At 38.6% G+C, this 13,378-nt stretch overlaps 2 protein-coding genes across 3 annotated transcripts in view; one reads left to right on the top strand and one right to left on the bottom strand.

Annotated features, from left to right (window-relative positions):
• Positions 1 to 13,378, bottom strand: part of ACBD6 (acyl-CoA binding domain containing 6) — a gene marked incomplete at its 3' end in the record, with an annotated part of 230,170 nt that overhangs the window by 34,430 nt on the left and 182,362 nt on the right. The gene's annotated exons all lie outside the window — the stretch shown is intronic.
• LOC307048736 (vacuolar ATPase assembly integral membrane protein VMA21) lies at positions 12,900 to 13,205 on the top strand (the record flags this gene model as incomplete). The annotated part of the gene is made up of 1 exon (XM_079697942.1): positions 12,900 to 13,205. The coding sequence occupies one exon, from the start codon at positions 12,900 to 12,902 to the stop codon at positions 13,203 to 13,205; it is 306 nt and encodes a 101-aa protein (XP_079554068.1).

Raw genomic sequence — 13,378 nt, 5'->3', positions numbered from 1 at the left:
TTTAAGGAACCTCCACACTGTTCTCCATAGTGGCTGTATCAAGTTACATTCCCATCAACAGTGCAAAAGAGTGCCCTTTTTTCCACACCCTCTCCAGAATTTATTGTTTGTAGATTTTTTGATGATGGCCATACTGACTGGTGTGAGATAATATCTCATTGTACTTTTGTTTGGACTTCTCTAATGATTAATGATGTTGAGCATCCTTTCATGTGTTTGTTGGCAATGTGTATATCTTCTTGGGAGAAATGTCTCTTTAGGTCTTCTGCCCATTTTTTTTTTTTGCGGTACGCGGGCCTCTGTTGTGGCCTCTCCCGTTACAGAGTACAGGCTCCGGACGCGCAGGCTCAGCGGCCATGGCTCACGGGCCCAGCTGCTCCACGGCATGTGGGATCTTCCCAGACCAGGGCACGAACCCATGTCCCCTGCATCGGCAGGCAGACTCTCAACCACTGCACCGCCAGGGAAGCCCTCTGCCCATTTTTGGATTGGGTTGTTCTGTTGATATTGAGTTACATGAGCTGCTTGTATATTTTGGAGATTAATCCTTTGTCGGTTGCTTCATTTGCAAATATTTTCTCCCATTCTAAGGGTTCTCTTTTTGTCTTGTTTAGGGTTTCCTTTGCTGTGCAAAACCTTTTAAGTTTCAGTAGGTCCCATTTGTTTATTTTTGTTTTTATTTCCATTTCCCTAGGAGGTGGGTCAAAAAGGATCTTGCTGCGTGTGATATATGTCACAGAGTGTTCTGCCTATGTTTTCCTCTAAGAGTTTTATAGTGTCTGGCCTTACATTTAGGTCTTTAATCCATTTGGAGTTTATTTTTGTGTATGGTGTTAGGAAGTGTTCTAATTTCATTCTTTTCCATGTAGCTGTCCAGTTTCCCCAGCACCACTTATTGAAGAGGCTGTCTTTTCTCCACTGTATACTCTTGCCTCCTTTTTCAAAGATAAGGTGACCATATGTGCATGGGTTTATCTCTGGGCTGTCTATCCTGTTCCATTGATCTGTGTTTGTTTTTGTGCCAGTACCATACTGTCTTGATTACTGTAGCTTTGTAGTATACTCTGAAGTCAGGGAGCCTGATTCCTCCAGCTCCCTTTTTCTTTCTCAAGATTGCTTTGGCTATTCTGGGTCTTTTGTGTTTCAGTACAAATTGTGACATTTCTTGTTCTCGTTCTGTGAAAAATGCCATTGGTAGTTTAAAAGGGACTGCACTGAATCTGTAGATTGCTTTGGGTAGTATAGTCATTTTCACAATGTTGATTCTTCCAGTCCAAGAACATGGTATTTCTCTCCATCTGTTGGTATCATCTTTAATTTCTTTCAACGGTGCCTTATAGTTTTCTGCATACAGGTCTTTTGTCTCCTTAGGTAGGTTTATTCCTAGGTATTTTATTCTCTTTGTTGCAGTGGTAAATTGGAGTGTTTCCTTATTTTCTCTTTCAGATTTTTCATCATTAGTGTATAGGAATGCAGGAGATTTCTGTGCATTAATTTTGTATCCTGCTACTTTACCAAATTCATTGAATAGCTCTAGTAGTTTTCTGATAGCATCTTTAGGATTCTCTATGTATAGTATCATGTCATCTGCAAACAGTGACAGTTTTACTTCTTCTTTTCTGATTTGGATTCCTTTTATTTCTTTTTCTTCTATGATTGCTGTAGCTAAAACTTCCAAAACTATGCTGAATAATAGTGGTTAGAGTGGGCAACCTTGTCTTGTTCCTGATCTTAGTGGAAATCGTTTCAGTGTTTCACCACTGAGAACGATGTTGGCTGTGCGTTTGTCATATGTGACCTTTATTATGGTGAGGTAAGTTTCCTCTATGCCTACTTTCTGGAGAGTTTTTAATCATAAATGGGTGCTGAAATTTGTTGAAAGCTTTTTCTGCATCGATTGAGATTATCATATGCTTTCTATCCTTCAATTTGTTAATACGGTGTATCACATTGATTGACTTACATATATTGAAGAATCCTTGCATTCCTGGGATAAACCCCACTTGATCGTGGTGTATGTTCCTTTTAATGTGCTGCTGGATCCTGTTTGCTAGTAGTTTGTTGGGGATTTTTGCATCTGTGTTCCTCAGTGATACTGGCCTGTAGTTTTCTTTTTTTGTAACATTTTGTCTGGTTTTGGTATCAGCATGATGGTGGCCTGTTAGAAGGAATTTGGGGGTGTTCCTCCCTCTGCTATATTTTGGAAGAGTTTGAGAAGGATAGGTGTTAGCTCTTCCTTAAATGTTTGATAGAATTCACCTGTGAATCCATCTGGTCCTGGGCATTTGTATGTTGGAAGATTTTTAATCACAATTTCAATTTCAGTGCTTGTGATTAGTCTGTTTATGTTTTCTTTTTCTTCCTGGTTCAGTCTCGGAAGGTTGTGCTTTTTAAGAATCTGTCCACTTCTTCCAGGTTGTCCATTTTATTGGCATAGAGTTGCTTGTAGTAATGATCCTTTGTATTTCTGCATTGTCAGTGGTTACTTCTCCTTTTTCACTTCTAATTCTATTGATTTGAGTCTTCTCCCTTTTTTCTTGATGAGTCTGGCTAATGGTTTATCAACTTTATCTTCTCAAAGAACCAGGTTTTAGTTTTATTGATCTTTGCTACTGTTTCCTTCATTTCTTTTTCATTTATTTCTGATCTGATCTTCATGATTTCTTTCCTTCTGCTAACTTTGGGGTTTTTTGGTTCTTCTCTCTCTAATTGCTTTAGGTGTAAGGTTAGGTTGTTTGAGATTTTTCTTGTTTCTTGAGGTAGGATTGTATTGCTACAAACTTCCCTCTTAGAACTGCTTTTCCTGTATCCCATAGGTTTGGGGCCATCGTGTTTTCATTGTCATTTGTTTTTAGGTATTTTTTGATTTCCTCGGTGATCTCTTCGTTATTTAGTAGCATATTGTTTAGCCTCCATGTGTTTGTATTTTTTACAGGTTTTTTCCCCCTGTAATTGATATCTAGTCTCATAGTGTTGTGGTTGGAAAAGGTACTTGATACGTTTTCAATTTTCTTAAATTTACCAAGGCTTGATTTGTGACCCAAGATGTGATCTATCCTGGAGAATGTTCCATGAGCACTTGAGGAGAAAGTGTATCCCGTTGTTCTTGGATGGAATGTCCTATAAATATCAATTAAGTCCAACTTGTTTAATGTATCATTTAAAGCTTGTGCTTCCTTATTTATTTTCATTTTGATCTGTCCATTGGTGAAAGTGGGGTGTTAAAATCCCGCTATTATTGTGTTCCTCTTGATTTCCCCTTTTATGGCTGTCAGCATTTGCCTTATGTATTGAGGTGCTCCTATGTTAGGTGCATAAATATTTACATTGTTATATGTTCTTCTTGGATTGATCCCTTATTATGTAGTGTCCTTCTTTGTCTCCTGTAATAGTCTTTATTTTAAAGCCTATTTTTTTCTGATATGAGAAATTGCTACCCCAGCTTTAGTTTGATTTCCATTTGCATGGAATACCTTTTTCCATCCCCTCACTTTTATTTTTATTTTTATTTTTATTTTTGTAGTACGCAGGCCTCTCACTCTTGTGGTCTCTCCCGTTGCGGAGCACAGGCTCCGGATGTGGAGGCCCAGCAGCCATGGCTCATGGGCCCAGCCGCTCCGCAGCATGTGGGATCTTCCCGACCGGGGCACGAACCCGTGTCCCCTGCATTGGCAGGCAGACTCTCAACCACTGCGCCACCAGGGAAGCCCCATCCCCTCACTTTTAGCCTGTACGTGTCTCTAGGTCTGAAGTGGGTGTCCTGTACATAGCATATATACAGATCTTGTTTTTGTATCCATTCAGCCAGTCTAGGTCTTATGGTTGGAGCATTTAATCCATTTACATTTAAGGTAATTATCAACATGTATGTTCCTATTACCATTTTCTTAATTGTTTTGGGTTTGTTATTGTAGGTCTTTTCCTTCTTTTGTGTTTCCTGCCTAGAGAAGTTCCTTTAGCATTTGTTGTAAAACTGGTTTGGTGGTGCTTAATTCTGTCAGATTTTGCTTGTCTGTAAAGGTTTTAATTTCTTCATCAAATCTGAATGAGATCCTTGCTGGGTAGAGTAATCTTGGTTGTAGGTTTTTCCCTTTCATCACTTTAAATATGTCTGCCAGTCCCTTCTGGGTTGCAGAGTTTCTGCTGAAAGATCAGCTGTTAACTTTATGAGGATTCCCTTGTACGTTATTTGTTGCTTTTCCATTGTTGCTTTTTATATTTTTTCTTTGTATTTAATTTTTGATAGTTTGATTAATATGTGTCTTGGCGTATTTCTCCTTGGATTTATCCTGTGTGGGACTCTCTGAGCTTCCTGGACTTGACTGACTATTTCCTTTCCCATATTAGGGAAGTTTTCAACTATAATCTCTTCAAATATTTTCTCATTTCCTTTCTTTTTCTCTTCTTCTTCTGGGACTCCTATAATTCGAATGTTGGTGTGTTTACTGTTGTCCCAGAGTTCTCAGTGACTGTCCTCAATTCTTTCCATTCTTTTTTCTTTATTCTGCTCTGTGGTAGTTATTTCCACTATTTTATCTTCCAGGTCACTTATCTGTTCTTCTGCCTCAGTTATTCTGCTATTGATTCCTTCTAGAGAATTTTTAATTTCATTTATTGTGTTGTTCATCGTTGTTTGTTTGCTCTTTAGTTCTTCTGTATCCTTGTTAAACGTTTCTTGTATTTTCTCCATTCTATTTCCAAGATTTTGGATCATCTCTACTATCATTACTCTGAATTCTTTTTCAGGTAGGCTGCCTATTTCCTCTTCATTTGTTTGGTGTGGTGGGTTTTTACCTTGCTTCTTCATCTCCTGCATATTTCTCTGTCTTGCCATTTTGCTTAACTTACTGTGTTTGGGGTCTCCTTTTCGCTGGCAGCAGGTTCGTAGTTCCCATTGTTTTTGGTGTCTGCCCCCTGTGGGTAAGGTTGGCTCAGTGGGTTATGTAGGCTTCCTGGTGGAGGGGACTGGTACCTGTGTTCTGGTGGATGAGGCTGGATCTTGTCTTTCTGGTGGGCCAGACCGTGTCCAGTGGTGTGTTTTGGGGTGTCAGCACTGCAGCTTGCTGGTTTTTGAGTGGAGCTGGGTCTTAGCGTTGAGACAGAGATCTGTGGGAGAGCTGTTGCCGATTCATATTATGTGGGGCCAGGAGGTCTCTGGTGGTCCAATGTCCTGATTTCGGCTCTCCCACCTCAGAGGCTCATGCCTGACACCTGACTGGAGCACCAAGACACTGTCAGCCACATGGCATAGACAAATGTTGTAAAAATCTAACTGGTGTCTTGGATTTCTCTCTGCTGGGAGATTTATCCAAGCCAGGTTCCCTTTGTCAGAAACACAGCAAGCCAAAATGCTGAAACACCCAAGGTTTGCAGCGAAGACAGTGCTTATTCACAAGGCAGCCAAGGAGAAGACAGGAGAACAAATCTCAAATTTGGCTCCTGGAAGACAAGGGGCTAGCATATTTATGGGATAAAGAATAACGTAGCAGGGCTGTCTGAGGTGTAGCAAGTGTGGGGAGCATGGGGAACGTGGGGAAAGGTGATTGGGTAAGGTGTGGTACGTGTGGTAATCCAATAGTGTAAATTTAAAAAGGGCAAACCTCTCTCGATCCCACCTCCCACTCCTGGGATTGGAGTACAGGCCAAGAAAAACTCTCCACGTCAACTCTGTGTTGGTGGGCAGAGTTTTAAAGTCTACTTCTTCCTGATGGTGGTTGCTGTTTTTAGAGAGATCTCTACCTCATGGGTACTGAGAATGGCCAATCCTTCCTTTCACGGCAGCCAAGTGTTGGTTTAAACTTACCATTTTCTTTTTAAAGCTTTGGGCTTATTAAAAATTTAAGGCTTAATATTATAGTTTGTTTCTTAGCTGTGTTTGTTTTGGCCCTCAGATAACTACCCTGCATTTTTGTAAGCTCTGCTGTGCATTTAAAGGGATTTTATTCTGCGTTTCTGGGTATTTTGTAGTGGGAGAATCTTCAGATTATTTAGTCTGGAATCTTGTAAGAAAAGGAAATCCCCTCAGCCTTTAAGATTCAGTTCATCCTCTTTAGGAAACCTCGACTCCTTAGGTGGGGTTAGGGGCCCCTCTTTCCTACCACTGCAGCATAGCTTACACTATATGTACTTATCTGTCTCTTCCATTAAGACTGTAAACTTCTTGTATCCAAGTACTATGTCTTTCATCCAGTGCCCATCACAGTGTCTTGCATAACATGTGTGCTCAATAAATGTTCATGAAATGAGAGAATGAATATATTACTTTAATCTTTCCTTATTGGTTTATTCTTTAATCTCTTGACTGACCTTTTTTCTTTTATCTGAACTTAAAAAAGAAGTCCCTACATATTTCCTACAGTGTAGAGCATAATGCCAGATGTAATAATCCTACAAGGGCCCAAACAGTCATGAACAGGAGACTCAGTTTACAGTTAACTCAGTGAAAAATCACTATTACTTTCAGTTTGACTTTCAGATTCCTTTTTCTCCTATGTGAAGAGCACAAGTTGGTCTCTATTGAATTTATACAGATTATTTCTTTCCCCACATGTATTCTACACTAATCCTTTCTTACTTTCTTATTTTTGATCATTATCTCCATTTTATTAATAATAATTTTCTTTTTTTATTAGTTTCTGCTTTATAACAAAGTGAATCAGTCATACATATACATCTGTTCCCATATCCCTTCCCTTTTGCGTCTCCCTCCCACCCTCCCTATCCCACCCCTCCAGGCGGTCACAAAGCACCGAGCTGATCTCCCTGTGCTATGTGGCTGCTTCCCACTATCTATCTACCTTACGTTTGGTAGTGTATATATGTCCATGCCTCTCTTTCGCTTTGTCACAGCTTACCCTTCCCCCTCCCCATATCCTCAAGTCCATTCTCAAGTAGGTCTGTGTTTTTATTCCTGTTTTACCCCTAGGTTCTTCATGACATTTTTTTTCTTAAATTCCATATATATGTGTTAGCATACGGTATTTGTCTTTCTCTTTCTGACTTACTTCACTCTGTATGACAGACTCTAGGTCTATCCACCTCATTACAAATAGCTCAGTTTCGTTTCTTAATAATTATTTTCTTTAAGGGTTAAGTTTTCTTCTCTCTCCAGATTGGGCATGCTATCAAATATAAGTATGTACATATACATTTAAATTTTATTTACTGTTATTTTTTAATTGAAGTATAGTTGATTTACAATGTTGTATTAATTTCTGCTATACAGCAAAGTGATTCAGTTTTACATATATATATGTATACACACGTTTTTTAAAAAAATATTATTTTCCATTATGGTTTATCATAGGATATTGAATATAGTTCTCTGTGCTGTACAATAGGACTCTGTTGTCCACCCACTTTATATATAAAAGCTTACATCTGCTAACCCCAACCTCCCACTCCATCCTTCCCCCAACCCCCTCCCCACTGGCAACCACTGGTCTGTTCTCTATGTCCATGATTCTGTTTCTTAGATAGGTTTATTTATGTCATATTTCAGATTCCATACATAAGTGATATCATATGGTATTTGTCTTTCTCTTTCTGACTTACTTAATATGATAATCTCTAGTTGCATCCATGTTGCTGTAAATGGCATTATTTCATTCCTTTTTATGGCTGAGCAGTATTCCATTGTATATATGCACCACATTTTCTGTATCCATTCATCTGTAGATGCACACTTAGATTGTTTCCATGTCTTGGCTATTGTGAACAGTGCTGCTATGAACATTGGGGTGCATGTATCTTTTTGAATTATAGTTTTGCCTGGGTACGTGCCCAGGACTGGGATTGCTGGATCATATGGTAATTCTATTTTTAGTTTTCTGAGAACGACCATACTGTTTTTCACAGTGGCTGTGCCAACTTACATCCCCACCAACAGTGCAGGAGGGTTCCCTTTTCTCCACACCCTCTCCAGCATTTGTTATTTGTAGACTTCTTAATGATGCCCATTCTGACTGGTGTGAGGTGGTACCTCTTTGTAGCTGTGATTTGAATTTCTCTAATAATTAGCAATGTTGAGCATAGTTTCACGTGCCTATTGGACATCTGTATTTATTCTTTGGAGAAATGTCTGTTTAAGTCTTCTGCCCATTTTTCAATTGGGTTGTTGTTCTTTTGTTGTTGTTGAGCTATATGAGCTGTTTGTATATTTTGGAAATTAAGCTCTTGTCAGTTGCATAATTTGCAAATATTTTCTCCCATTCTGTATTTTCATTTTGTTTATGGTTTCCTTTGCTGTGCAGAAGCTTTTAAGTTTAGTTATGTCCCATTTGTTAATTTTTGTTTTTATTTCTACTGCCTTGGGAGACTGACCTAAGAAAACCTTGGTACAGTTTTATGTCAGAGAATGTTTTGCCTATGATCTCTTCTAGTAGTTTTATGGTGTCATGTCTTATGTTAAAGTCCTTAAGCCACTTTGAGTTTATTTTTGTGTATGGTGTGAGGGTGTGTTCTAACTTCATTGATTTACATGTGGCTGTCCAACTTTCCCAACACCACCTGCTGAAGAGACTTTTCCCCATTGTATATTCTTGACTCCTTTGTCGAAGATTAATTGACCATAGGTGTGTGGGTTTATTTCTGGGCTCTCTATTCTGTTCCATTGATACATGTGTCTGGTTTTGTGCCAATACCATGCTGTTCTGATTACTATAGCTTTGCAATATTGTCTGATGTTTGGGAGTGTTATGTTTCCTACTTGGTTCTTTTTCTTCAAGATGGCTTTGGCAATTCTGGGTCTTTTATGGTTCCATATGAATTTTAGGATTATTTGTTCTAGTTCTGTGAAAAATGGCATGGGTAATTTGATAGGAATTGCATTAAATCTGTAGATTGCTTTGGGTAGTATGGCCATTTTAACAATATTAATTACAAGTATTTTTTTAAATTCTGCCAAATGAAGTATTGATAAAAATATTAACTTATTAAGTCACTGATAATATTGCTGTTTTCTGTGCATAAAACTCTGTATCAGCCAAGTCCTAGTTTTTTTTCTACTGTTAAATGCATTTTATCAAGCTGAATCAAGAGCCTCATTTCCAAGTCTAGATCTATCTATCTATCCATACACACACACATATATATTTTAGTCATGGAAATAACATGCTTCCTAGATGTTCTCTGTGAGCAGAAAATTCTCCTGAGTGTCACTGCGTTTCCTTTTCTTTTCTGTGAGCATAGTGACATTGATACTCTAATTCAGATCTGATCTACCATCTCTACCAATGTTACTTCTAAAAAGAGTAATAATAGAGCTGCATAGAAGGGACAGATTTTCCAATGTGACTAATGAGATTTTGTTCTTCTCCAGTAATTTGATATTTAGAATATAAATTCTATTTTAGTATTATTTCAAATGAATATATGATAAGGGAGGCACTCAAAATAGGTTGTGAGGAATTAGAAGTAGTGATAAAAATTCTGAGTTAGTAATATAATTTTAGATAATTTTTAATATTTCTAAGCTTGGAATGTATTGCCTCTCCTAATATGTGAGATCTGTGACTCTATATTAGAATATGATTAAACTAATCTGACAATTTAGATGTTTGCAAATGTATTTTACGATTATTTTTCTAAGAATTTTTCTGATGCATGAGTTAAGCCTTCAGTTGGTTACAGGCATACTCCTTTCTCAAAAAAGAAAAAAGTAGGTATAGTAACACTTCATTTAACTTGCACCTTTAGAGAGTGAAAAACCTGTCAGCAGTTTTTAAAAATAATTGGAACATTACTCTTTGAGCATGTGAACATTAAAAACACCACCCTTATAACTTTCCAAGCCATCTTACTTCTCCTTTTCACTCTACATGGAGAAGATGGGAGATGATTTAACCTCTTCTTGATGATTCAGGGTTATCATCGTAAACCAATGATGTCTCTCAATGTCTTGCACCAAGTAAATGTCTGGGCATATGAGTGAACAAAAACATTTATTGTACATGCTACGCTATGAATGATGCCTTCACAGGGCATCAAGTTATATAAAGCTCTTTGGTCTTCCACTAAATGGACCCAGACTACTTTTGCTTATTACTGATTTTTATTTATTTATTTAAAGCTTTTCCTTAGTCATCGGATTATCCAATATCCTTTATTACTGTCAGTGCACCTAGACTCCTGATATTTTCTACTTGAGGGCTGGAAATCAGACAAGTGAGTTTCTCAAGTTGTGTCTAAAATTAGGAATAGTCTCTGAGCCATGGTCTGTGATGGTCTCACAACACGATCTGCTGTATTTTATCACAGATCTGTGTATTTTATCTTGGTTTTGGGCTGTATTCTCCATCAGTGATTTTCAGTGTATGTATATTTTTTACACTACAGAAGCTTTTGTTCATTGGAATCTGGAGTGACAAGTAATTGAGGCAAATATGAAGGTGGTACTGCTTTGGCTGAGAAGGGGAGCAACCTGGAGCTGTTCTGCTGCACACTTGGCATTCTTGCTTATCCACCAGAAGGGGCTCCCATTGTGCAAAGTTTGATCACTTTCTAGAGACTTGAGGAGGCTGAGTAATAAGGCTCTGGTTAAGTTATATGTCACTGTTTCACCTGCTCTCTTTCTGTCTCTGGACACCTATCTAATCCACCACAAAACAGGGAAACACGATAAGAAAATAACCGAAAGGAAAACAACCAAAGGCAGCACTTATTGATTACTCATTCCTTCTAAGGCAACAAAGCAGATTCACATCTACACAAATGTTCTCAAGTTTGCCGGGATTTCCCTGGTGGCCCAGAGGTTAAGACTCCATGCTCCCAGTGCAGGGGGCCTGGGTTCGATTCCTGGTCAAGGAACTAGATCCCGCTATGCCACAACTAAAAGATTCCACATGCAGCAACTAAAGATCCTGCACGTGGCAACAAAGATCCTGTGTGCCACAACTAAGACACAGTGTGGACAAATAAATATTAAAAAAAAAAACGGACAAGTTTGCTTTAGGAACTGAAGCTAAGATGACTTCATTGACTTCAACATGTTATTAAAATTGCTAGAGAGAGAGAGGAATTGGAGTAAAGTAGGCACAGTGTAAGTGAGCAGCTGAAACTAAAGGATGGATAATGTATGTGCTATGCCCACAAGGTGGTCTTCTTAGGTTCATGTAATCATTCAGACGCATAAGACTACTACTGAACACACTTGGCATCAGTTTACGCAGAAGGATTTCAGACAGAAACCATTCAGAACTTGCCATCAGGGCAGTGTTAGACTGGAGTTCTTGCAGTAATTCATGTGACAGCTTGTCCAGCCATCCACATGCTGTCTTCTCTCTAGGAGATAAAGCCCATGGGTGAGGAGATGCATATTGTTAGATGTGGGTCCATCTTGGTTTGGAGAACCTGCTGCTTTATAGGAGTCATTGTATCTTCTAACAGTAGCTTCTAGGGTCACACAATGGATATCCCAATTATAAGAAACTCAGGACAGTCCAAAGTGCAGTGTCACCATCAGGAATTTATCATTCCTTTGCAGTTCCTTCCATTCCAGATACAACTTACCAATCAGGAGGTCAGTTTTATCTTAAGTAATGTTGCTTAGTAATATAAGTGACATCCTTAACCTCATCATGTTACCAGGGAACTTAAGACATTTTTACCTAAGGCCAGCTTTTCATCCAGCAGGGGAAGTTGTAATTAATCTCATAACATGGTTATTAAACTCATATAGCCAGATTTCCTATCTAGAAGTTTAATTTGAAATACTTTGGGATCTCACTGGACTTTACCACTTTGATTATGAGAAGTTCTTCCATGGCAAATGTTCTCTCTTACTATTTTTCTTTTTGCCTAAGTTCTTTGAATTGGTCTACAATATTATATTTTACTACATCTGTTTAAATCAGGAGGATCTGACAGAATAAACCTAAATAATATTAAATAATACTAATAAAGCTAACTTATCTAGAAGAATAAATGCATTAAGATACTTAAGAAAATGGGGGCCTAGCAATTTCACTTATGGGAATTTATCCCCCAAGGAACATGGTCCCATCCCCAAGTGTTCATGTCATTTGGCTCTACTATTTATCTAGCTTCTCAACTCAGAAATGTGAGTTCCATCCTTGATTTCTCTGTTTCATCGTCTGCATCTATTCCATAAGCAGTCCTATTGGTTCTACTTCTAAAATACAGATGTCTTCACTTCTCTTCATCCCCATTGCTACCACCTGTTATGAACTGTGTTCCCCCAAAAGACGTTGAAATCCTAACTCCCAGCACCTCAGAATATGACCTTATTTGGAAATAGATTAGAGGGATGCATCCGTAAGCCAAGGAATGCCAAGAATTGTTGGCAAACACTAGAAGCTCCAAGCGGCAAGGAAGGATTCTCCCCTATAGGTTTCAGAGGGACAGTGACTGTACTGACAATACATTTCTGTTGTTTTAGGCCACCCAGTTTGTGGCACTTTGTTATGCCAGTTCTAGGAAACGCATACACCCTCTCAGTACAAACCTCCGTCATTTCTTACCTGGACTGACGCAGTGACTTCATATTTGTCCCCCTCCTCCCCTCCCCCACCGTCAGCCTACTCCAATCTATTCTTCAGACAGCAGTGAGAGTAGCCTTTTCAAAAGTTAAATTAGATCATGTCATTACTTTGGTTTAATGCCCTTCAATGACTTCCTATTGCTCTAAGAATAAAGTCCCAAACGCTTGCTATGGCCTAGGACAACAGTTCTTCACCTTTTTGGTCTCAGGACCCCTTTACAATAAGTCTTCAAAATTACTGAGGACCTCAAAGAGTTTTTGTTTATGTAGTTTAAATCTATCAGTACTTACCATATTAGAAATTAGAGTTGAGAAATTTTAAAAACCATTACATGTTACTCTAAGTAACTTAATTTCAAAAATGAAAATATAGAGCGCCTGCTGCGGGCGTGGCGACGCCATGGAGCGTTTTGATAAAGCGGCTCTGAACGCGCTGCAGCCGTGCGACTTCAGAAATGAAAGTTCATTAGCATCCACTCTGAAGACGCTCCTGTTCTTCACAGCTTTAATGATCACTGTACCTATTGGGTTATATTTCACGACTAAATCTTATGTTTTTGAAGGCGCCTTTGGGATGTCCAATAGGGACAGCTATTTTTATGCTGCTATTGTTGCAGTGGTCGCCGTCCACGTGGTGCTTGCCCTCTTTGTTTATGTGGCCTGGAATGAAGGCTCAAGGCAGTGGTGTGAAGGCAAACAGGATTAAAGTGAACATCACCTTTTGATAGCATTAAATTGATTTTTTAAAAATGGTAAATGCGTCTGGGGTATTGATGATTTTAATAAAGTTGAAAGAACATGTTAAAATCAATCTTATGGAATCATGTTTGACTAGTGTAAATTTTGATCCTTCTAAAACAATGGTTTGTATCATCAGTT

Source organism: Hyperoodon ampullatus (assembly GCF_949752795.1).
Source record: "Hyperoodon ampullatus genome assembly, chromosome: 2".
Taxonomy (NCBI): Eukaryota; Metazoa; Chordata; class Mammalia; order Artiodactyla; family Ziphiidae; genus Hyperoodon; species Hyperoodon ampullatus.
Note: the sequence above shows the minus strand (reverse complement) of the source record. Positions and strands in the feature narration are given on the sequence as shown.